Source organism: Equus quagga, chromosome 8, assembly GCF_021613505.1.
Source record: "Equus quagga isolate Etosha38 chromosome 8, UCLA_HA_Equagga_1.0, whole genome shotgun sequence".
In the NCBI taxonomy this organism is placed as follows: domain Eukaryota; kingdom Metazoa; phylum Chordata; class Mammalia; order Perissodactyla; family Equidae; genus Equus; species Equus quagga.
This window is the reverse complement of record NC_060274.1, coordinates 7,650,185-7,676,175: the sequence shown is the minus strand read 5'-3', so window position 1 is coordinate 7,676,175 and position 25,991 is coordinate 7,650,185. Positions and strand designations below refer to the sequence as shown.

At 49.3% G+C, this 25,991-nt stretch overlaps 1 protein-coding gene across 1 annotated transcript in view; it reads right to left on the bottom strand.

Annotated features, from left to right (window-relative positions):
• Positions 1–11,305: 11,305 nt before the first annotated feature.
• The window catches only part of AGPAT4 (1-acylglycerol-3-phosphate O-acyltransferase 4), a 123,354-nt gene continuing 108,668 nt past the window's right edge, over positions 11,306–25,991 (bottom strand). The window contains 6 exon segments of the mRNA XM_046670392.1: positions 11,306–11,680; positions 14,378–14,519; positions 14,521–14,577; positions 20,042–20,117; positions 22,033–22,135; positions 25,366–25,519. Of these exon segments, the coding sequence (XP_046526348.1) occupies positions 11,586–11,680; positions 14,378–14,519; positions 14,521–14,577; positions 20,042–20,117; positions 22,033–22,135; positions 25,366–25,519 (627 nt within the window). The 3' untranslated portion in view covers positions 11,306–11,585.

Sequence of the window (25,991 nt, the reverse complement as noted above, 5' to 3'; positions counted from 1 at the left end):
TTGCCAATTTCTGCCCGAAAAAACCCAGCTGGGATTTTGATAGAGACTGCATTGAATCTGTAGAATGATGTGGGGTATTATTATCTTAATACTAAGTTTTCCAATCTGAACACAGGGTTTCTCTCCATTTATCTGGATCTTTAATTTCTCTCAGCGGCACTTTGTAATTTTCAGTGTACAATTCTTGAACATAAGTTTATTTCTGCTTTATTCTTTTTCATACTATCGTGAATGAAAATATTTTCTTAATTTCATTTTCAGATTGTTCATTTCTAATATATATCAATACAGTTGATTTTTGTATATTGATCTTTTATCCTGTGTCATGGTTGAACTCGTTTAATAGCTCTGGTAAAGATTCATAGATTCCATAGAATTTTCTACGTATAAAATCATGTTGTCCATGAATAAAGACAGTGTTTACTTCTTCCATTACAATCTAGATGCCTTCTGTTTCTTTTTCTTGCCTAATTATCCTGGCTGTTGTACTCTATCGAGTACAATCTTGAATGACAATGGTGAGAATGACATCCTTGATGTGGTTTTGATCTTAGGTGGAATCATTCATTCTTTCACTATTAACTATGGTGTCTGTTGTGAATTTTTCATAAATGCCCTTTATCTGGTTGAAGATGTTTCCTTCTCTTCCTGGTTTATTGAGAGTTTTTCTCATGACTAGGTGTTCAATTTTGTCAGTTGCTCTTTCTGAAATTATTGAGATGACCATATGCTTTTTGTCCTTTATTAATATGGTTGATTTCATCAGCTGATTTTTGGATATTAAACCAATCTTGCATTCCTGGGATAAGTCCTAGTCACTCATTATTTATGATTCTTTTGGTTTATTGCTGTTGATGTTTTCATTTCAGATGTTTTGTTGAGGACTTTTGCTTCTATATTACACGAGGGATATTGCTGTGAAGTTTTCATTTCTTGTGATGTCTGGGTCTGGCTTTGGTACGAGGGGAATGCTGCCCTCACACAACGAGTTGGGATATTTTCCTCCTCCTCTGTTTCCTCAAAGAGATTGTGAAGAATTGGTATTATTTACCATGTTTCTTTAAATGTTTGGTAGAATTCACTAGCGAAACTGTGCCTGGGTTTCTCTTCGTGGGAGGGTTTTTAATTACTAATTCAGTCTCTTTACTTATTACAGGTCTATTCAGATTTTCTGGTCTCCTTTAGTCAGTTTTAGTAATTTATATCTTTCTAGGGATTTGTCCATTGTAGCTAAGTTGTCTCATTTGTTGGCTTGCAGTTGTTCCCAGTATCCCCTTAGAGTACTTCTCTGTAAGGTTGGTAGTGATGTCCACTCTTTTATTCCTGATTTTAGTATTTGTGTTTTCTTTCTCTTTTTCTTGCCTAAAGGCTCATCAGTTTTGTCACTCTTTTCAAAGAATCAATTCTAGATTTATTAACATTCTCTACTGTTTTCTGGTTTCCATTTCATTTTTTCCCCCACACTAATGTTTGTTATTTCCTTCCTTCTGCATGCTTTGGGTTTAATTTACTCTTCTTTTTCTTTAGTTTCTTAAGATAGAAGATGGTGAAGATAAAAATAATCTGCCACACCATTTCCTTTTTTATATCTAATTTACAAATAGAGCATATATCTTGAACGCATTCTAAAGATAGTTTCTCAGTAAGTTAAGAAAATGTAAAGGCAAGGGGTAGATTTTCTTTTCCTTCTGAAATAGCAGCCTCAATCTACTAACATTGTATTCTCTAGAGTGGGGTCAGCAAACTTTTTCTGTAAAGGGCCAGAGACTAAATATTTTTGGTGTTGCAGGCCATGCAATCTTGGTTGCAACTACTTAGCCCTGCCGTCGCAGCGTGAAAGCAGCCCTAGGCAATGTGGACACAAAAGGATATGGCCATGTTTCAGTGAAACTTTATGTACAAAACAAGCAATGACTAGACCATAGTTTCCCAAAGGCTGCTCTATCTAGAGCATTAAGCAAAACTAAGAAACAGTTTTTTCTTAGGCTAGTAGGGTTTATAGAAAGAGTTATGTTTCAAAGGCAATGTGTAATGGTACCTTATTCATACATTTTATTTACTGCTGTGAAAAGGTGAGTTAACTCTTATCAGCTCAAAACTGAAGTGTGGCAGCTGTGAGAAAACACAGCTGGCTTTCTCGTGGGCTTAAACAAGGATGCTGAAGGCAGCTCCAAGAGGAGTTGAGCTCCTGCTCAAGAATGCATTTCTCCTTGCAGGAGTGTAGGTCTGTCCCTTGAAGCATGCCTTTTTCTCCAAGTAAGCAAAAAATTGTGTCTTTTTCCAAAATCGGTGAGTTTGTTACTGACAATGTGTTGAAGCAGGTAGCTTCCTTCTTATTACTTGTGGTATCGAAAGTCACTGCCTTGCAAATCACTCATCTAATGTCGTGATCGAAACTTCCATGACGTGCTGCTTGAAACGTTCTTCACTTCCACCCTCCCTGTAGCCCTTAGCCTCTCAGATCCCCAGCCTTGTCCTGAATTAGCATCAGAAGGGTCACAGACCTTCCACTCTGGAGCAGCTCCTCCAGGTACATGCTCCAGCAGTCTGCCATTTTGTCATGTCAGTTTTTCTCTTCTTGAGTCAACTGTTGTGAATTGTAGAGACTCAGTGTTTTTCATACCTCATTAGGTGATTTTTTCTTAGTCCCTCAGAATCATTCCTTTTCAGAGTGACTTATTCCAAACACATGGGCAACTTTAGTGGTTTCCTTACCACCCTCCATTTTTGTATTATCTCTGTTCCTTGAATTGACAGGGTGGCTATGTTGCACAACTCCAGGAGGCACTGTTAACATTAATTGTATTTATTCTTTAGTCATCATCTTCCTTGATAACCTCTTTCCATTTTAAAATCATTTTGATTGCTATAAAATATTTCTTTATTTTGAGCTGAAATCAGCCTCCTCATATCGCTGATTCATATTCTGTAAATCTGACTCTTCCTACACGTATTTGAAATTGCTGTGGTTCCCTTCTCTTCCTTCCAGGTCCTTCACCTCTGCCTCCCGACTTCCTCCTGTAACAGTGTCTAACTCTGAAGCCATCTAGGCTCTCCCAGGTCCCACTGCAGTTCGTCAGTTATCCTTTTAGACAGTGTCAGACCTGATTGTGATTCTCGGTGCTCTGACAGTAACAGGAATGTTACATTCCCGTTTTAGATCTGTGCTAATATTCATGCAACGAGACAGAAATGGGTCCTGTCTTCATGGAGCCTGTAGTCTAATCAGGACCTGGAACAAGTAGTTAAATGTAAGGATCCCCCCCCCCACCCCCACCCCGGTTGGTTTGTATGGGGAGCTAGCTAGTTAGGGAAGCTAAGAGAAAGCCTCTCTGAGGAGGTGATGGTTAACCTGGGAAGGTAGTCATGAGCTAGGCGAGAAGGGGAGAATGAATGACCGCACATGTGTGTGGGGAAGGGGTCGAGGGCTCAGGCGGGGCAGGGAGAGCATGGAGTGATGGCAGAGCTGGAAGAGGTGGAGCACTGGCAGCCAAGGGCCCAGATGGCCCGTGGGGAGGCGAGGGGGATGGGGCACAGGCTGCAGGGCGTTTCAACTTGTCCTAAACAGAGTGGCCACAGTGGTGGAGAGGTCAAAGATCTGCATTTTCCCAAATCACAGGTTCGTGTTAATTTTATTTCATCCAGTCCATTAGGCCTTCCAGTGGTATCAACTGCATACTTTGTCAGTGTTGACTTTGTTCAACTCATCAGTAAAAAATCTGAAAAGATTGCTACATAGCATGACACAGACGGTAGCCCAGGTTGACATTACAATCCATTTATCAGCTCTCTGTTCACCATTAAAATGCTGCCATTCATCTGATCTGCACATCCTCCTCTTTTCTATAAGACTGGCATGGTTCTGTCAAATACCTTGCTGAAATTCAAATTCACTATTTCTGGAAACCTATTTGAAAGGGCAAGTTTGGTCAGTCTAACGTCATTTGTTCTTAGGGCATCTTTGCTGTCTCCTAGGACAGACACTATCTCCTAGGCTAGGACATTACTGCGTTCTTTTATATGTTCAAAAATCACCCACTTAATAGTCTGTTCCAGAATCTTGCTGCAAAGCAGTCTGTAGGAGTCGTTCATCTTCCCTCTTTGAATTGCTTCCCTCCAAGTCTCCATCCTCAAAGAGCATCCCTTGCTGGTGCAGTGTAACCTGAGCCCTGGGCAGCAGTCAGTACAGGCTCAGAGACGAGGATTCACTGTGCGCTCAGAGCAGCTCATGCCCTGACAGCAGTGTGGACAAGACAAGAAGAGGAGCGTTCCACCCTGTCGTCCACAAGAGGCCTGGGTAGCCTCGCTCTTTCTGCCTCAGATGCACTTAGCTCAGTGTAGGCCCTACCCCATTCCCGCAGGGCAGGGCTTCTGCAGTTTTGTGACCTTATATTGTATGCCCTTTAAAAGTCTGAGCCACGCTGTACTATTTCATCAACTTCGCTGATCTCCACCCCATTCCTTCCCCATCATTTGCGAACATGTAGATAGAATAGCATTCTGAAACTCCCTTGATGACTTTTCTGAATTTCGTAGAATATTTGGCAAAGATCTGGCTAAAACTAGCACTGTGGAGTATAAGAAGAGAAGGTGCAATTTGTGTAATTTAATTCATTTTAGAAATCTGCAGGGCTCGCCTGTGGCCAAGTGGTTAAATTTGCATGCTCTGCTTTGGTGGCCCAGGGTTTGCAGGTTTGGATCCTGGGTTCAGACCTACACACCACTTGTCAAGCCATGCTGTGGTGGCGTCCCACATAGAACAACTAAAATGACTTACAAGTAGGATATACAACCATGTACTGGGGCTTTGGGGGAAAAAGAAAAAAGGAAGATTGGCAACAGGTGTTAGCTCAGGGCCAATCTTCCTCACCAAAAAGCATACCTTAAAAAAAAAGAAATCTACAGAGATTTTTAGCAATCCTAACTTTGTATTCATACTACTCACTGCCTTAAAATTCAACAACACGGATGCCAGAAGTTTCAAAAATAGCTAGTCACTCCAACACGTGAGACAAGACTGTGCTTTTGTATGAAAAAATTATTAAAGTAAAAATGATCTGAATCTTACTCAATAAACAGCTTTACTAACAGCCCTGGGAGATGTTTTCTAGATACTGGAAAGATCTAAGTACATAGGCGCCTAATAAATGCTTTTCAATCAATTCACAGCCTTAATAGTAAAATAAGACAGGGCTTCAGGGGCCGAGGAACGCCTGGCTTGGAGCTGCTTATCCTTTACTGGAGAAAAGCTTTGATTTTTTTCCCTGGTAACCCTGAAACTTCAAAATATTGACCAATTTTATTTTGGCCTAATTGTGCTTAAGAAAGGTTCTTATTTTCACTTTAGGAAAGGGACTCAAAAGAAGACAGTGGAAATGCAGTTACTGAGGCCTCTGAATCACTCAGTCCCTCCCTCACTGATGAGGCACCACTGGGGGTGGCCCAGGAGCCCGTCCCTGCCCCCGCAGAGGTGACATGCTAAGAAGGTGACATCCAGTCACTATTTTGGTGAAGTCTGTGATATTCTGCTGTTTCTGACCAAAATAATGGTGATTTCAAACAGTTGAATGTCATAAGCAGACGCCGCTTTGTGACAAATGCTGGGAGTAGTGTTGAATGTCATGGGTTAGAGGAACAGGGACATGTGCTCAGTCCTCTGCCCTCCTCTCAGGTTGTGCATCCAGTGCTTTGCGGTGCCATCGAAACAGGACAGAGAGCCTCAGGGCCTCTCAAGTGCTCAGTTCTTGTTTAAACTGCCAGGAACTCTGGAAGTACTCACGACCCAAGCCAGGGATGCAGGAGTGTGAGATGCGGCAGACGTGCGTTAGAGACCGAGAGAGCCGCTCGTTCACAGCTGTCGCATCAGGCGCTGTGCTGGCTCAGGGAAGTCAGTGTCGACTGAGCCCCTCGCCCCTCCGTGCGGGGTCTTCCAGAGGGCCGAGGGACTGGCCCTGGAATGCCTGCCTCACTCTGTCTAGCGTGTTCGTCACAGAGGTGACTTGAACCTCATTCATCCTGGCAAAAAAAACTTGTTTTAAAAATGTTTTGTAATCAGATCTCTGAAGATAGTTTAAGGAAATAACCCTACCATAAGACAATCAATTCCGTATTCATCCACTCAGCCATCATGTCTATATAGAGAGAGAAGAATCCAGAAAAGAGGGAGTTTAAGCATCTGGCCCGACATCCCTAAATGATTCCTTGGCAAAAGGCAGAAAGTGCCCTGAGTCGACACCTGGAGAAGGGCCTGCCCCACAGTCCAGCGTGTCCACCCCAAAGCCGTTTGTCTAAAGAGTCGCTGGCATACCTGCCCCTTCCACAGGGGCGGCAGTGAAAGCCATGCAGCAGGAGGCAGAGAGGGGGCTGCCACTGCGTCCTGGAGCTGACAGCACAGTGGAGGCCTGCTCACACCCCCATCCCAGGAGTGTTCTCTCAGCGGAGGCAGGCTTTGTCTGTCGTTCCAACAGCAGACTTTGGAACTTTTTTGTTTGGAGGAAGAGCGTTTATCAAAACAAGAGCCAGGACCATGAACAGGCCGTTGGCCCCGATCTGCAGCACCTGGCATGGCAGCTCTGTGCCACCCAGCGTGCCGTCAGGACTGAGACCTGAGGTGTCGGGATGGGGGGCAGTGCCAACACGTCAGGGGACATGTCGCGTTTAAGCGTTCCTTATTTCGTTCCCTGGAAGCAGAACACAGAACTTCCAGTTAAGGCAGTGGAGAGCACCGTTGCTGGAGGAGTGTCAGCGCTGGTACCTAACAGGACAACCCGAGTGACTTCCATGGAAAACGAGGCTCACGCTGGCAGGTGCCCTTCCTGGAAGCTCTGGGGGAGGAGGGGTCAGCGTACAGCCGGCTGCAGACACAGGCAGGCAGACCTGTGGCCATTTTGCTTCTGCCGTCTTTTCAGCACACGTGGCGGTGACAGCGGCCCTGATATTCCTCCGTTTGCTCGGGACCCCTGCACCCAGACCGTTTGCTCCTCCCACTGCAGCCTTGCAGATGCGCAATGTCTGACCAGGCTCTGGGGAAAGCTGGGTTAAGCCTCTTGCTTTGAGCAGGGAACAGGCATCCTTGAGAATTTTCACTCCCACCTTTCCTCCCATTTTGTCCCCCTTCATGAGTAAGTTCTCAAAGCCTCTGTAGAGCTTAATCTGTTTTGCTTGGGGACCAGCCAGATCTCTGCTCCACTCCACCAGGAGAGAAACCAGAAGCTGCCAGGGCTCCTTTTTATGTCCGTCACGTTGACTATTGCTCCGTTTTGGCTGGACTGTTACTGGATTTTACATCTAAATACCATCTTTTAGATTCATTTACGGATATATTAGAAAAACACTAATGATTTTAAGTTTTTAAGCATCAGTAACCCCTTTTACAAAGTTTTGCATGCATTTCTTTAGAGACTACAGCAGTCAGATAGTCCAGCACTGCTCTGTGATCATAAGAGAGAGGTTCTGTTCCCTCTGAAGAAGTAAACGAGGTGATAGACAGACTTGCCCGGTGCGAGAGTGCTTCCTCCACGGTTAGTCACGTTAACTTCTCATCACGGAATCCATCCACTTTCCCCAGACTTCAGGCTGCATCTCGGATGGTGGATGTGTTTTAATAGTCACATTGTGGGCTTGCTGTCCTAGAAACACATGGCACTGCCTGCCTCAGAGCCGCAGGGGAGTCTGGGACGTGGCCCTCAGTATCCCAGATGATCTGCACTGCTCTCCAGACTGCAGCCCGACTTTGAATTTTCTCTGCCACCCTGGATTGTGGAGCGGCCTCTCAGCAGGCCTGACCTGAGCTACCGGGAGAGGGAGGTGTCAACAGACACGACCTGAAGCTCGTAGTCCATGACACACTACTAGGGGACAGAGGTGGCTTCAACTCCACAGGTTTTCAATTCTGAGAAAAACCAATACCCTGGGAGCCAGGACAGCTCTCTGTTGGAGAGATTGCAGTTCAGGGATTTCGGGAGAAGTGATGGGTCTTTCCAGGCCTCCATGCCTGCCTCTGCCACTGCGGTAACAGGACAGAAGGAAAACTAGGTGCCTGTACATGTAACAAATGTCTCTTCATGGAAGGGCTAGACAGCTGAGATGTCCGGATCTTGCCCCAGGACACCACATTCTCTTGTTTTCTAAGGTGATTTAAGGAAAAGAGCGCTGATCAGTTCTCTCCCAGGAGAGTATTTTGCCTGCCATCCTCTGACGTGGACCTGAGCCCCTGGAGAGCAGCCTGTGTGTGTGTTTGCTTGTTATGTTCTGTGTTTGGTCCCAGAGTCAATTCAGAAGGAAATGAAACGTCTGGGCCCCTTTTGTGATCCAGGGAGAAGGGAGGGGTGTGTGTTGTTAGAACTTAGATCGCCACTGTATTGAATGGGAGGACGCAATGAGAAAAATGGCACATTTTTTGACACTTGAAGGTACTTTCTGAGCATTTTTGAGAAGTAGCCACATGGAGGCAACTTTCTAATCTTTCATCCCTTACTCGTTTAGTGCTTGAGGATTCTTACAGTGTGTTCCCGTATACTGCCTCGTTTTACCCCTGAAACAGCCCAAGAGGTAGCATTCTCACCCCATTTACAGAGGGGGACAAGGGGACTCCAGAGATGAAGTGGCTCGCCCAGGGTCTTATGACTAGTCAGCTGCCGAGTCCATGAGGGTGAGCTGTGCAGCCCAGAGTGTGACCCCTACTTCTGACTGCTGACTCAGGTCTCCTGCAGCTAGGAGTCCCCAGTGTAGACCGTCCAGGGTGAGCCGACACGCAGGAACACGTGTACGCACCTAAGCTGCCCCAGGGCCCTCTCGTGCCTGGGTGGCCCTCCCCAGGCTTTTGCCAACGAATCGCTGTTCTGTGTGCTCTGTGGGAAGGCTGCCTTTGAAACCAGCACGTGGCCTTATGTGGGGCAGGCAAATGCATGGGGCCATCAACGCTGCCCTCAGGGATGCTGCAAGTGTCAGCCCCAGCCCTGGCCCCACCACACTCTCGTCCCACAACTAAGCCGGAATTTGTTCCTCTTCCCACTTCTGCAGGTTCGTATCAGTGATTCATTACTGCCGCCTAAGCAGAGAGCACTCTGCCAGACTCACGGCTCCCTGGCTTACCAGGTTCAGTGTGTCTGCTAAACACTTAGTGATGCAGTGAACAAACGTATGAAGACATGATTCTGAACAGAATATGCCTTTAAATAATGTTTGGTCATCTTTTGTGTGGAAGAGTTCATCCCTTATATAGTCATGTGTCACTTAACAACGGGGATACCTTCTGAGAAATGCATTATTAGGCGATTTCATCATTATGTGAACATGATAGAGTGGACTGGAAGGGAACAAGATTTGCTCCCTCCCCGCAAAAATGTGTCACTTTAACATGAGGATTATTTTAGGCTGATTATTTTTAAGAAACGAAAGACTCAAAGTTTTTCTTATTACCTCCCCCTTAACTGCCTAAAACAATTCAGATAAAAAACCTGTCTCAGGGGGCCAGCCCTATGGGATAGTGGTTAAGTTTGCTGCATTCTACTTCAGCACCCTGGGTTCACAGGTTCAGATCCCGGGTGCAGACCTACACCACTTGTTGGCCATGCTGTGGTGGCAACCCACATATAAAAAGTAGAGGAAGATTGGCACAGATGTTAGCTCAGGTCTAATCTTCCTCAGCAAAAAAAAAAAAAAAAACGCACCCATCTCAGGAAGCCAGCTGTCACCTTAGCATCACATGAACTAGGTGATGGACAGGGAGGAGCCTAGAAAAGCGTGTGGGTTGGTCTCCCCTCTGTGTTCTTATGTTTCTCTGTCTCCAAAGAAACATTGGTTTTCCAAACACTTGCTCCTTTTCACCTACCTGTGAGTTGCCTGCCTTCTCTTTGAAGTCCTTGACTCTCCTCAGCCATGACATCTTCTTTTGTCTTTGAGGATGGTATTTAAGGTGAAGTTTTCGACCATTTGAGCAAGTTACTCAGTTTTCCTAGGTTTCTCCCATGTATACATGTTATTAAACGTTTGTCTGTTTTTCTCCTGTTAATCTGTCTCATGTCAATTTAATTCTTAGATGAACCAGAAGAACCTAGAAGGGTAGAGGAAAATTTCTTCCTCTCAGGCAGTACTTACACAAACCTAGATGGTGCAGCCTACTGCATACCTAGGCTCCAAACGACCACTGTTATGGGACCACTGTCTTATATGTGTCTGTCGTTGAAAACATTGTTATGCGGTGCATGACCATATAACCACAGCCAAAGAGGAGGTCTGAACTGGGCAGCATGTAGTCGTATACAGAGAGGAGGGCATCTCCTCTCCATGCTCATGCTGTCAGTACCCATCAGTCCAAGGGCCATTGGCATCTCGGCCTGAGATTGATTGTCCTCCCGAAATATTGCTGCTTTTCCTTTTTTCTTGTTTTGCACTTGGCATCTGTTGATGGGCTGCAGTTTGCAGGAGTCCTGCATGTGGACTGTTACTCCAAAGACCGCCCTAGATAGCAAGGAGCAGAACTTTTCCATGGCATAGAAATCTGGACTTTCAGAAGGAAAGCAGAAGCCCAGGGGCTCCTGGTACCGTGGCATTTGCTCCATCCAGTCTGACCCCGCTCAGAGGAGCACCTTGGCTCCTGTGAGGTACTCTCACAAAAGGAGCCTGCATTTGTTTGGGGACCCAAGTTCTACTTGCTACTGAGATGAACGGAGGATGCAAAGTCATCTCTCAGTTGCCACAGGATGTCCAGGCTTTAGTGTTACGTTCAGTTTCAAGATCAGTTTCTTCACGGAGTTGGCCACATCTTCAAGATGTAGTACAGGGGGACTCCATGGCAGGGAGATTGGGAAAACCAAAGCTGCCTTACAGGGCTCCTGTCCCTGTGCCATATGGACATGCTCAGCTAGTCCCCCAGCACCTGCCATCTTCCCCTAAACAGACGCCCACAGCTTCTGCTTCTGTGTCCGCTGCCAGGAGTGGTCATCATGGTGGCCTGCCCTCCCCCTCGACCTGCATGCTGAGTCCTCCCCACCCCCAGCTCCCTCCTTCAGAGCACTCCAGATGCCTGTGGTCCAGGACACTGGAAGGCACGGCAGAGGGTGGAATGGAAGGATGGGCAGTCTATAAACACACCACAGAGGAGCCAAACACTTGAATTGTTTTTTTTTTTTGGAGGCATAATTTAGTTGTCTCACCTAAAGCGCCTTTCACTCTATATCTGGCGATCCAGGGTTACAGAAAACAGCACCAAAGGATGGAAGGGAACATTTCGCCCTCACTCCCCATCCCTGCCCTCCCCCTGTGCCTCAAATACCATCTGAATGATCACAGAATGAGGCTCACGCTCAACCGCCCGCCTTTCTCAATTATGTGTCTTCTTTCTCTTACACACACACACACTCACGTGCTCACACACACTCACACGAAAAGAAAGAGAACCAAAACCCACTAAAGCATATGGGGAAAAAAGATTTAAGCACATCTTCCTCCCCATTCGGCATTGAGACCAAACCCCCTGCCTTCCCAGCAGGGGCTCACCCAGCTTCATCACTGGGTCCCACCAAGGATGACAGGCAGCGTCCACCAGTTCCCAAGGTCCCCTTTGGATGGCAACGTGTCCTGAGTCAGTCGTTCTGTTTCTGCTTGCTGTCGATGTTGCCGTAAGCAGAGCCCTTGTCTATTTCTGTCACGCCAATCATCCATCGAACTCCCATGGAAGCTGCAGAAATGGGAAGGGCAGGGGGTTAGGAGGAGCCTGTGGGGACCCCAGGGAGATTCGCCCAACGAGAACCATCAGAGGCAGCTGTCCGCAATCTTAAGCGTCAGCTGAGAGCTAGCTGAGTTGGGGTGCCATTTCCTAATCCCTGCCTTACATGCTCCTTGGGCACGGGTACCAGGGCTCTCACCGGACTAAGTGACATTAACAAACGGAGCAAGGCTGTTCTGTTGGTGAGTTTCAGTCCTTCCACCCTGGAAGTGAGGAGCATTTTGTAAGCTGTACCTAGCTGTACATGGGAGCTTACAGAATCCCTCTACTGACCCCTAAGGCAAGGAGGATTCTCTTCTGAATGCAGAGCAGGAACTTATGGGCGCCCGTCAATGAAGCTTAATAAATATATCAGGAGCCTGGAGAACGCAAGAACCCAAATTTGCATGTCCCAACATTGCTTTTGGTGCAAGTCTCAGAGCACTGGACAGGCAGAGTCCCTGCCTCCACGGAAAGCCTTTTCTCTAACAGCAGGAATGGCCCAACCAGAGAGCATGGGACCCATACGAGAGCCCACTTGAACCACTAAGAAGCTGAGACCAGAGTCTAAAGCTCAGAACTGCTTCTGGAGGGGGCGGGCTCGAGGAGCCCCTTGAGTGTAGGGACCACATCTTCATCACCTTCATATGCCCAGCACTGAATGCAGAGCGTGGCCAACAGTCCATTTGCAGGATGGGTAGATGGACAGTGACAGTGGGTATATGGAAATCTCCAAGTCTCGATGTACATGTTTACAGAGCATTAGCATTACGGTCTGTGAACTGTTAGGCACAGAGGGAGCTGACTGGGATAGGCGAGTCCACCAGCCAGTATGAGGTACATGTGTCCTGTGGGTCATTTACAAATGGGCAGACTTCAGCCTGGGGCCAGCTCTAAAGAGGCTGGGACATGAGCCCCTGTCCCAATATTGTGACTTCTGTGCAGTGGTGATGGTGATAATGCAGAAAACAAAGAGGTGGTAAAACATGGACTCCACCACCCGAAGGCCTCGTAAGAGGAATGAGATGCCAGCACAGAGTAATTCAGGGCAGAGGGTGGTCAGGCTCGGGGGCATGGGTGACGAGGCTTTGGTCTCTGGGGCAGGGAGACTCAGAGCACTCAGTTCCTCCAAAGCTCCTGGAGGCCCGTGTCTCCCAGGGAACGGGCGGCCTCTGTGTGGCACTCACCACGCACCTGGGCTGCCCCTTCCCACGCTTCATCTCCAAGGAGCCGCAGCTTTCCCCAGGGGGCACTGGTCTCCATTGATGGCAGAGGGGCTGAGTCTGTGCCCAGCCCCCTGGGGGTCCCGGCCACTGTGCACCAGCCCTGGGTGGCCTCGGGCCTTGTCCATAGGGAGTTAAATCAGGGGTTTTCTGCATCCTCTTCTCTCTGTACTTTTTTTTTCTGCAAAGACTGGGTGTTATTTTAATTTTTTAACATTAAAATGTACCTTAATTTTTAAAAAGACAGTAGGGTCTATTTTAGGAACAATGGCCAGTTTGCCTATTGCACCATGCGGTCTCAAATTGGTTGTCTTGGTCCAAGAGAATGAGATAGGTTATGTGTTGTGACATGTTGTGGCCACAATTTACTAGGGGAAAACAGTGAGTTAGAGAAACTCCACTTATGTGAGTTTGTATATGCATATGTGTGTCTGAGCCTGGCAGAATGTGCACCCAACTGTTAGTAATGGCCATCTCTGCAGAGCAGGATCAAAGGGGGAGTTCTGTCCTGAGACACTGTCAGTTTTACACACTTTTCTATGAGTCTTTTACAGTGAGCACTTATCTCTTGTGCAGGAATAACTGAGAGATGTCCACTGAAATAAACACACAGATCATTGCACACTTCTAACTCTGTGCCATTTCTCCTCGTCTCAGAAAAGCGGGATGCACTCTGCCCACGCCCTCCAAGGTCTCAGGGCGGACTCCTTCCTCCCCAGACTCAGGGTGATGGGGCTGTTTCAGAGGGTCTCCCTCTAAACAGGAAACCCCCCAAGTTTCCCTCTGGCTCCAGAAAGCACAGAGTGCCCCTTTCATAGGGCAAACAGCAAATGTAGTGACCCCTGGCTGCTCCACTTCAGAAGCAAGTGGCAGCATGCAGGAAAGCTTAATGGCATGAAGAAATAGCAGCACTTTGAAACCCCTGTTCAAATAAAGCCAATATGGATTCACGAAAAAGCTGAGTTCGAATACCTCCATTGAATGTCAGTGCATGTGGCAACCAAGGGGGAGCACACACACTTCCCCAAAGGGCCCTGGACCTGCTTGGAAGGGCAAAGAGCCTTTGTCAGTTCCTGTTGGGCTCCCGGAAACGGTTTCCCTCTGGTCAAGGGGGAGATGACTACAATGGGCAGAGCTGTCTGCAGAGGCCAGGGGAGTGAGCGATGCCAGCACTGGAGGAGTTTAAATAGCAGCTGTGTGGCCAGCCCCTGGGGACAGTGAGGGAGCTCCAGCCCTGGGCAAGAGGCTGGACACCTGGATGTGAAATTCCCCCAGCTTGGGATTCTCGGTGTGTTGGAACACCAGTCCTGAAATCGAGGTTTTTCCCTGTCAACCTGCAGGCTCTGCCTTCTCCTCACAGGTGCTACACCTGCGTGAGTTTATCAACTTTCTCCCTGCACTCGTCCCCTGTCCGATGCTCCTCCCGAGCCTCCTGCTCTCCACTTACCCACAAAGAAGACGAGGACAAAGCTGGCCAGCGTGAGGGAAGACCCGCTGCTGATCATGTTGACGAGGAAGCGGAAGAAAGGGTAGAGTAGCAGCGAAGCCCAGAACAGCCAGTTCACGAGCGTCCAGGGCCGCCGGGGGGGGCACCATGGGCGTCTCCGGGAAGGTGCCCGTCCTGTAGTACTCCTCCTGGAAGGCATCCTGGGGACAAACAGGGGACCTCGTCACACACGACACCGGCCTCCTGCAGGCCCCTCCCCAGCTCAGAGGCCCCTAGGGCCACAGTGGCTCAGCAGAGCGGGGGTCTGCGGCACCTCATAGAAGTGTCTTTTGGGCCCCAAATGTGTCTTCACGATACTGACTTTGGCTGTCCCCTTCCCACGGTGACACATGGAGAGGCAGGACCACTGCAGCTCTGTCACTGAGTCCAGGTGTAGGAGGTTGAACTTGGGGCCCAGGCCTGCTGGGTTCGGTTCTGTCCTGCCCCTTAGCACTTACTGACTCCAGGCAGGTGACCAGCCTCTGAGGCCCAGGCAGTAGTGGCATCCAGAACAGGTCAGTGGGAGAATGAAATGAGACAACGCACTGAACCTGGCCCTCAGTGAACATCGCAGAACAGTAGAAATCTGAGCCTCAGAAGAGGAGTGGGCAGGGCCGTAAGCTGGCCCCCCGCACCCACCCCACAACCCCGCTGCACTGTCGTCTGCCTCAGCACGCCAAGACTGCATGATGACAGAGGGCTGGGGGTCTGCTCATGGGAGGTGAGGCACTCCCGGAGGAGGCCCAGCAGATGAGGTCAGCCACCAGCGGCACTGCTCTCTGGGTCAGGATCAAGCGACCACTGTAAGTGACCATCGAGTTGACCAGAAGGTCAAGAGGTTCCAGCCCTGCCTTGGGGCAGACTCTCGTCTGACACCCTACCGGAAATGAAATACCAGAAATTCTACACGTCCACGCCCAATCTGCCTCTGTGTGTGTGTGTTGCTGAGTGTTGTGCAGGAAATTCACTCAGGCCCAACATCAGCTCGGTGAGGGCACAGGTAAGAAGCAGGGAGCCCCCCCAGGGCCCAGGCTGCTCAGCAGGTGCATGCGCCGCAGAGCTCCATTCGAGCCGGCCTCGGGTGAGATCCACCGAGCTGCATCTAGCGGGCAGTTCATGCAAGGAAACACTGCGGCTGAGAGAGCTGCCAGGCTGGCCGGGGGCAAGAGCGATGAGGCCAGAGACCATGGCACCAGGACGACGGCAGCCGTCCCAGGGTGGTCACGGCTGTGTGAGGACGAGGGCTGGGGACTGAACCTTCTCGAATTCAGACTCAGACAGCCATGGGGAGCTTCCTCGTTTCCTAATAGGAGCAACTAATTCAAGCCCCGTAAAAACACCCTGGGGGCTGACGGTGTGCATGCGAATAAACACTGGGCCACCCTAGGCCTGCTTGTGGCCCATCTCAGCCTAGTAATGTCCCAGTTCTCCAAGGGTCCAGTTTTCTGAAAAACAAGCTGTCATACACCTGAAACTTACACCTGAAGTGTTGAGTTTTTTCCTTTAAGAACTTGAGATAGAAATGTTTAAAGTCATCATACTTTTCTTCTCTCCCAGTCAGGGTGTACTGAATAATCCAGTTTTTTGACCATTCAGGGTCATGATTAAAACGAATCCACAAATGGGCCATTTTGGAAGGAGAACCTCTGACCCCTTCCCTGGGGAGGTAAGGAACTCTGCCCCGAAGCCCCTCCCCGGCCTCTCCCCAGCTGGGTCCAGAGCTCCCTCCTTGTCTCTGTTCTGGGACAGAGGCCGAGGGGAGCCTGGAGGCTCTTGGGGGAATCAAGCAATCACAGGACAATCGACTCGTGTGCCCAGTGCTCCCACCCTCAAGAACTGAGGAACGCAGAGCCTGTCGCCTAAACGGACGACTTACAGGGAAGTGACGATGACACGTGGGATGCCCAGAGAGTTGGCACCTAACTCTGGCAAGGCCTCCCATTTCACCTCCCTGCCGGAGCATGGGTGATTTTTCTCATCCCAGGTGGGGGCCACCAGGAGCCTGATACCCATGCAAGGGACTGAATGTGTCCCCCCAGAATTCCTGTGTTGAAACCTACCCCCAGTGTGTTGGTGTTGGGAGGAGGGGCCTTTGGGAGGTGACTAGGTCATGAGGATGGAGCCCTCAGGAATGGGATTAGTGCCCTTATAAAAGGGACCCCAGAGAGCTCCCTCGCCTCTTGCACCACATGAGGACACAGTGACGCGGACGAGAGCTGGGACCAGACCCAACCCTGCTGGCACCCTCATCTTGGTCTCCCAGCCTCCAGACTGGGAGACATAAATTTCTGTTGTTTATAAGCCACCCAGTCTGTGGCACTTTGCTATAGAAACCCAACTAGACTAAGATGGGAGGTGACATTATTGTGCCTTTTTTAAAAAAGCAGCTTTATTGAGCTGTCATTCACATACCATAAAATCCACTCATTTTAAAAATGGGCAAGTTTTTAAAAATCCTTTTCCTTAGCAGTCTTGATTGTGTTTTCCTGTTGTAATATTACAATGGGGGAACTGATGACACTTTTTTTTTCTTTTTTTTGAGGAAGATTAGCCCTGAGCTAACATCTGTGCCCATCTTCCTCCACTTTATATGTGGGATGCCTACCACAGCATGGCGTGCCAAGCGGTGCCATGTCTGCACCCGGGATCCTAACGGGCGGACCCCGGGCAGCCGAAGTGGAATGTGCGAACTTAACCACTGCGCCGCTGGACCAGCCCCTTAATTCTTCTTGAAGGCCAGTAGCATTTTCTGCTGGCTTGGCACCCCTCCCTCCCGGCCCTGCACCCCACACAGAGCCGCTCCAACCTTGGCCTCCATGGACCCTGCACACCCACAAGACAGCCCAGAATGTCACTTCTTTCACCCATATTTTAATTTGCACCATTAGTGACTAATTTCTCATCCCTTCAGCAAACTTCGAACTGCAACCCAGGGAGACCGTTTAAGTTAGAAATGAAAAGTTAGAATTCATTCAGAACAGACAACTGAGAAACCATGATGGCTCTAGGGACAGTGGTTCCGGGCTTGTAGGTTCAGCCTGAGATGGAGTTCATTTGGGAGCTGCCTGTGTCCCCAAGGAGATTGTGTGAGGGTCATGTCACACCCCCTACAGCCGCCAGGGGTTCCAAATGGTGACATGTAATAAATGTGTGTTTTCTAAATGCTAAGCTTGTTCCACTTAAAGGATGGCCCTGTTTTCAGAGTTGACATCTTTCCTATTTCGGAGAGTGTTTAAATGGCCGTGGTAGATTTCTTTTTATTTATGTCCCTGTTGAACAGAATAACATGTCGGCACACCCCTGTTGGCTGCCCACCACCCCATCCCACATTTTGCAGAAACTTGGCCATGAAATCAAAGTCTGAGAACTGCTGCCCTAAAACCCAACCTCAAAGCCAACAGTTGTCTTTCGACACCATACCTCTAAAAGATGATGATTAAAATGGAACCCTGCTTCGACGAGCTTGGTGGGGCACCAAGATTTTTTGGCATAGAAAGCCCTGGATCCATCTAGGCTCCTGACACAGAAACGATAGGCCACACGTCAGTCTTTGATAGCTACTCACATTTCATTTCCTCTTGGAGGCACCACTGACCACTTACTTCCACTTTCTGGTCAGTGGTTGTTCCCCAAGGGAAAGGGCCAGCCTCAAAAGTCTGTTCACAGACGCAGAGAACTGGGCCATCGTCCCAGCCTCTGTGGAGACAAGGGACCTGATCTCCAGCACCTGGCTCTGATTATGGAACTGGAAGACGTGGGCAACTTTTATCATTCTCTGGGCCTTAAATTTCTTCATCACCAACATAAGAGTTTTGAACTCTGAATGTTTGGAGGACCCCTTCCAAATTGAACACTATCATTTTAATGCAAAGATAGTTGAGAGAAAAACATCCTGAGACTTTATCTAGAAGGAAAGGGGCCTCTTTGCTTAAAGCCCAAGGGGGCCCGGTTTGCACAGTGACCACACTTCTCATGCCTGAAGACGGAAGAAAGGGCTGATTGAGAAAACTCTCCTTTGCTTTCATGGGTTTGGGGATTGCATCTGTTGTAGATTTGTTTGTGTGGCTCTTTACGAAAGGATTCATTTCTTGGGCCTTTTCTTGGCACCTTTTTCTTTTTGCTAACAGTGACGTTTTTCATACTGCCTCAATGATGAAACTAGAAAACAGCACAAGGAAAATGCTGCCTCGTGCAGGAAAGCAGAGGCAAGAATTTCTATTGTTTTGTGTTTCTCTGTGCGTCAGCACAGAACCTGGACAACCTGTTGTTATTCTTAGCATCCCATTAAAAAGCATCAGGCAGCACAATTGCAAACCCGGCTCCTCAGACCGTCTGCGTCAGAAGCAGCTTCCCAGAAATACACGCTTGTAGGTTCCACCTCAAACCTACTGAGTAAGAATCTCTGAGTTTGAGGCCCAGGAATCTGCGCAGTTCCAGCTCTGATCACAGGTAAACTAGTCCCTATTTACTGTTGGTAAGAGGAGAATGGAGAGCTTTGCCCCTAACCCATCCAGAAAAGAGACCAAAATGGCAAACTCTGAGACTGCATTTCAGAGGCATCATCAGAAAAATCACTTCCTTGAGAAAAGAAGGGCCACTTCTTGCTAAGAGAATATCAAGATCTTGGTCCCCAAAACAGCATATTTATAAGAGCATCTGTACTTAATTAGATGGCAGTAATTTGGAAGTCTTTTGGACTGAAATCCTAACTCATTCTCAAAGGCAAGATTACAATTCTTACTCAACGGGAGCAGAGGTCCCATAAAGTTCTGCGTGATTATCTTCCGTTGAGGGATGGGGAGAAAAAGACAGCAGGTGTCAGCCAGTCTGTGTTCACGAATGTTGATGAAAGGAAGTTAGAGTCCCACCAAATGTGTTTGATTCTAGACACTGTGCCGGCTTGGGCTTAAAATGTATGACGGATGAGAAATCAGTTTTTAGTGGGTAGTGAGACCTGGTCATAAAAATGCCTTCCTCTCCAGGTAGAAGCTAAACTTTCCTGCTTCCTAAGATCAGGCACTTAGGACAATAATAATTAGACTCCCCCGCCCTGCACATGTCCTGGAGGAGAGAAACCAGTGGAGATGCGGCCCTGCTCAGAGGAAGGAAAGAGGGGAGCTGGGCGGGCTGGAGCACAGACATAAGCAGGGGGTACTGCAGCAGATCAAACCCGGCCGAGGTGGACCCTCGTGGGGTTTCATCCTGCTTGTGCCCGCGATGTTTTGAGGCCACACAGGCGAACAAATGGTGCACCCCGAAGCCATCCAGACCACACGCATTGCTAAAGAGAACACCACGCCTCCAAGAATATTTTGCCTTAGGACCGGAAACAGGAAAATAGAGACAACAGCTGTTGGGGCCATTACTTCCTTTTGCATCCACGACACCCATGAGCTAGTTCCATTCTTTCTCTGAAGCCCCTGTAAAACGTAATTTGCTATGTTCTTTTCCTCTTGCCAAGGAGAGCGTCAGCTCCAAGATCACTAATAACTGGGCTGTGAGGTCTCACCCAGTGGAAGAAGGCTTGCCACCCCCCTCAACTCCCAAAGGCCCCCACGGTGCGCCCACAGCGGCCACCCGAAGTGGATCCTTCAGGTCCCTCAGGGCCACCCCCGTGGCACTGACCTTCTCCTGGTAGAGCTTGTGGAGCCAGGCGGAACACTTGTCCTCATCTTCTGGGACTTCTTCTAGAGGAATCCGCCTGCAAAGCAGAGAGCAGCTACTGGGAGGAGGCCAACGCCAGAGGCCCTGAGCGAGATTCCAAAATTACAGCGCTCGCCGCCTTTGACTTCTGCTTAGGTAGCCGAGGTCAGATGGACGGGAAGAGGGTAATTCAGCTGATAGGAAGGGGGAAAAGCCACATCCGTGTTGTGGTCATGGCCCGGGAAGGAACGAGCAAGGGCCCTTCAGTGCTCAGATAGAAACACAGCTAGGAGAGGACAACTGTCTCTTTCTGTCCGCCCTCCCACCTCACAGAAAGGCTCCCAACACCTGAGGTTTGCCTCTCAGTAGAGGACAACGAGGCCTCAGTTTCCACATGAGATAATCCTGTGTGCACGGAATCTATGTAGGAGGTGATATGCTAGATCTTTTCCCAGCCAGGCAGCAACTTAATGCTAATGGCTAAGTAGCTCCCATCACATGATCCTTTGGCCTCTTGGGTACCATTGAGGCTGACTTTCAGCAAGGGTTTTGCCAAGCAAAAGGATGCGTATCTTGGGGAACTAACGTTTCCCCAGGATGGGAGAAGCCAGGGACCCTCCCCAAGTTCTGTCGCTCAGCCCCTTCGTGCACGAGTGGGAGATACAGATTCCAGGGTGGGTCTGGGCTGGTGCTGTCAGGGCTGAAGGCTCAGCCATGTGCAAATGGCCAGTCCTGAGTGAGGGGAGAAGTCACTGGGCCATGTTCCCTCTTCCATAGATATTTCTATTTGTTCTCAGTTTGCTGGCTTTTGTGATTGCACAAAATGCATGGCGTGTTCATTTACGTGACTTTATCCATGCAAACTTCTGCATCCATCGTGATTTTCCGTGGGTCGTTTCACTCCCCACTCTGGCCCAATTACTTACTATGATACATTTTTAGAACTTATCTATCACACTATAGTCTGTTAAGAGAGTAAACTGTGAAATTTCATCTTATAACAGAGGCAGTATTGTACAGAGCTGTTTTTCACACAATTAAAAATTACCCTGTAAGCTCCCACGTATACTTTCCTGAATAGTCCACTTCTTTGCTCTTTCTGATCTGCTCTGGTTTGCAACCAGATCTCTAAATGTGTTTCTTCAAGAGTTAGAAAGCCTGCCGACTATTTATTTGCATAGTGGGCGTTTGGGCCATTTTGCTCTTTTCAATAACTTATTTGACATGATTGCCGTAAACAAAGCGTCACAGAACACGTGTCTAATCTCCAATAGTGGGCATTTCAGATCATCCTGGTTCGCCTTCAAGAGGGACAACCTCCGGCACAAGAAGCCAGTGCCATCCCTGAGCCCCATCACACTGGATTTTAATGTGTGAATCTCCTTTGGGTTTTCCTGTCCGCAGCATCTTTCAGTTGTTTCCCGCTAACCTCGATGACATTGCAGAAGTCTCGGGTCAGACCCATTCTAGAAGTCTTGTGAAAGTATTTTCAATAAAATCATAATGGCTTGGAATATAACACACAAGTGAGATACTGCTAAAATGTTCTCCATTTGCTTCTGGGCTGCCTTATAAATTATATGTGCTCTTATCTGTGTATATTTCTATGTACCAGACTCATCCTCTAAGAAAACGGCTCAATAAAATCATCTCTTCACATTCAATCTCAAAGTGATTGTAAAACGTTGTCTTCCATTTGTCCAACCTGAGCCCCGTGATGAGGGTGAGTTGGCAAGAGAGAAACAGGAAGTAGCTGGGAAGAAAGGAGACTTCACTCGATTATGTGCAGTCGTGGCGTGTGTCACTCGAGTTCATGATGTAACTACAGACTGTGAACAAGCTCAATTCAATACAGACCGCAGACAAGCAAACAGCACATAGATTTCCCTGGAAGAAGGCCTGCAGGTCATCTGTGACTTATTCCCTTTGAAGTGGGCACTCTCTTTTCTGGAAGGAAAACGGAGCCAACTTACCTGACATATAAATCTGCGTGGTATTTCTTTCCATTTAGGACTCCCAGCAGTGTTGGGTTTTCATTATTTCTGAAATTGAGTGTACAGTCATATACAGCTGAAACTATAAAAAATAAAACAAATACAAAGCAGTATAGAGCGTGTGAACCCAGTTTTGTTTCGTAAATACACACATTGGAAAACAATAATCGAATGGCTAGCTGCTTATCTCAGAAGGAGGGCGTTACTGGTTTCATCTTCATGCTTTACTCTATTGTCCAGATGGTCCACACTGGACACATTTTGTAATCCGAAAAGCACACTACCTTTTAGTAATAGGAAACAGAGTTATTCCTGAAGTCACACCAGCTTAAAGCAACACTCTCGTGTCCCATCGAGATGTACGACAACAAATGCCAGTATTTAAACAAATAAGCAATAGGAAGATGAAGCAGTCCGAAGAATCCTGTCTAAGGATGTGTCTGAGTTTTGGCTGCATCACCATTTTAAAGAAGATAGCTATAAAACTAGAGTAAGATACTAGAAACTTCCTAAGGACTTGAACTATAGTCAGTTGAAACAGGGCTGAGGAACAAACGAGAATCTGCGATTTTAATAGGTCTGCCGAATGGTGAGTTAACCTGCCAGGGTATTCAAAGTGATGTCAGAATTCACTGTTGCCACCCCGGGACCTGGCCCGTGCCCAATAAATGCTCGTTGGATGGAGGATGCGTGAATGAACAGTGAGTGAACAGCAGTGTAGGAATACGGAGTGGGGCCTGATGGCCACTTCCTGCCGTGTCAGGGAGACAGGACTGGACGGTAGAAAGAACAGGAGTTTTGGAGTCCGGCTGGGTGCGAATCCCAGGGCCACCTTTTCCCAACTGCGGGATCTTCTCTTGGACGTGCGCTCAGCCTCCCCGAGCCTAGTTCTCTGGGAGAATGGGACTCATGAAGCCTTGGTCCCGTGGTTGCTGAGATGACGATGTCAGCATTTCCCACAGGCTCAGCACATTGTGCTCAACAGATCGTGAGCCTGGTACTCTATTGAGAGGCTTGCATACCTGCAAGTACTATGAATAAAGTGCGTGGGAGGATGAGGGGAGGGTAGAAAGTCATTTGGTCTGGCTGGGAACATGAATAACCAGGATTCAAAAATCAGGAGAAAAAAAAGGCCATCCATTTTCTTCTGCCTGGTGTCTGCCATCATGTGGGGCCCACAGCGGGTGCTCTGGCAGCTCAAGTGTGTCTTAGCCAAGGGGAGAGGGTCCCACCTGCTGGCCTGCAGGAAGGAGTGCCTGGGGGTAGCCCCCCCCGACCCCATTACCCAGCAACCAAGACCACTCCCTGGTCCTCACCCTTGGGCTGGAGACTGACTGTCCTTCCTGGTGGGGAGAGGCATCACTCCCCCACCCCAGGAAGATTGGGCTGGTGGCAAATAATCCCCTTTTCGTTACATTTTCTAGGCATTTTAAGCATAAAATTACACCTAGTAAAAGGCATGCAGCCAACATTGGATTAAATGTTCATTATGATGCTGAGTCCTACACATATTCCTCATTTCACCCTCCTCGCAACCCTAAAAAGTTTTACGGAAGAGCAAGCTCAGGATCAGAGAGGTGAGGTGACTCGCCCAGGCTCACACAGCTGGTGAGGGAAGGAGCCAGACCCCAGGGCTAGGGTCCTGAGTGTCTCTGACTCTGCTGGATGCTGCAGGATGGAAGCAGCTGTGTCGGGGAGGGATAAGCAACAGGTGCGCATCCTCGGCCCTGGTTGCTGAGGTCAAGCATGGGGGCAGGGGCAGCAGGTTGCTCAGCAGCAGGCGGGTTTCTCGCCCTTAGAGTGAGTCCAGAATAAACCCTTCGGTGACACAGTTCCTTCGGGAGGCCTGGGCCGGGAGAGGGAGTGTGGAGGCGGCCACACCTGGAAGGTTCTGCAGACCCCAAGAAGCTACCGAGTCTCCAGAACCCGCTTCTCTTCCCTCTCCCAGGGAGTGATGGCTGGATGCTCGGGTGCTGTGAGGAGTAGAGACGGTGATGTCTGTGGGTGACACCTGTGGCACGGGGCCAGCAAGGGGCAGTCAGGGAATGCTGGTGATCAGGAGAAGGTGGGGCAGGAAGGACGAGATAAGAAGCCAGGCAGGGGGAAACTGGAGTCACCCAGGTGATGGGACAAAGGTCAGAGGGGGAGCCGCCAGGGCACAGCCGAGGTCTGTGGGGACAGGGTTAGAAAGGGAGGCAAGGCCGGGAAGGGGGTGTGGATGGGGTTCTTAAACCCCCGCTGCAGTGGCTCCAGAACTGGGAACTCACTTGGTTAAAAAGTGCAGATTCAAGGCCCCATTGGGGCAGAGGTCCCCGCAGGAGGCCTGGGTGGGGCTGGGACTGCTCCCAGTGGTCCTGCCGCGTCCTTGGGCGTGTGCAACACCACAGGAGACCCCACCCACACCATCCAACCCAAACACCTGATGTAGGCCCTGGGGGAGCTGGGAGCCCCATGCCCTTGGCCTCACGGGTGGATGGGAGCATTGCCAGCCAGGTCAAGGGAGGAAAGTCGTGCGGGGACAGAAGCCAGGGACCCCATCTCTCCCTCCAGGACAGCACACAGCCTGGCCCCGGGAGGAGTGAGGAAGGCCTGAGCCCCGGAGCTGGGCGTGGTCCCTCCAGCCCTCTGGAGCCAAGACACAAGGGAGGTGGACTGTGGGGGTAGGGCTGGCTGCATGGCAGGATGAAGAATAAAGGACGGTGTTTCTGAACCGAAGGGATGAGGACTAGAAAGAAGACAGGGTAATCAGGACAAGAGGCTGGAGAGAAGTTGTGGTTGTTGCTACTTTTGTCCTCCTCTTACTTATGGTGACTTAGGGCTCCAAACTCAGGGGGCAGCCGGGACAGACGATAAGGTCACAGAGGTCATCATCTGGAGGCAGCTGGTGCCAACAGGTGGGCAAGAAATGCCAGACAAAACAAAACAACCCCGAAACCTGGGCTCCCTCGGGGAGGCAGGGGGTGTGAGGCCAGGCTGAACCCAGGAGACGACCCGGAGGGTCCATGCGGGCCCCACAGCCTTGCAGTACCGGAGCTGAGCGGTAGAGGGCGGTGTTGGCTTAGTGTGTGTGTAGTGTGAGCGTGTGAATATGTGTGTGTGGGCGAGAGAGACAGCGGGCAGCAGCCACACCTCCGATGCCAGGTGCCTGGGCCCAGCTAACCAGGTGTGCAGAGCCGTTGTCCGTCCCCTCCTAGCTCCTAGCTGTGGTCACTGGCAAGCACAGCCAGGGACAAAGCTATCCATATCAGGGTGCTGGGGTTCGGTTTTCCTTGCCGCAGTGGGGAGGCCGGGGGACCCCAGGATCTTCCTTACCTACATTTCTCAAACTCCTCACGGTGATGGCAAAGCCCTTGGTGCGCGGCAGCAGGTGGTACTTGAGGCTGGGCAGCCCCTTGGCGTGGGCCACCTGCATGCTGATCTGGTGCTTCTTCTCCGTGAACCGGGTGCCCTCACAGTGAATCAGGAACTGGAAGGGACGGGGCGGCAGTCACACAGGGTCCCACAGTCACACACACTGTCCCCCAGTGTACACCGCAGTCACACACGGTCCTACAGGAGCCCTTAGGGAATGGCCAGAGCAGGGACGGCCTGGCAGCTGGTGGGGCCCAGAGGTCCACCTTCCTCCGCCCATGGCACTGGGCAGGACCTCTGGCTGCCACGTGCCTTCTGTGTGCAAGATTCTCCTGAGCTTCGGAGACAAAGGGTTTACCATGTGAGGGTAGTCAGGAAGAAGAGGAGTGAGTGAGTGTGACAAAAGCACCCTGAGTGTGAATGTGTGAGTGTGACAGAAGCATCCAGAGTGTGAATGTGTATGACAAGAGCACTCTGAATGTGAACATGTGTGTGACAGGAGCATTCTGAGTGTGTGAGAAGAGCATCCTGAGTATGAATGTGTGTGACAAGAGTATTCTGAGTGTGAATGTGTGAGTGTGACAAGA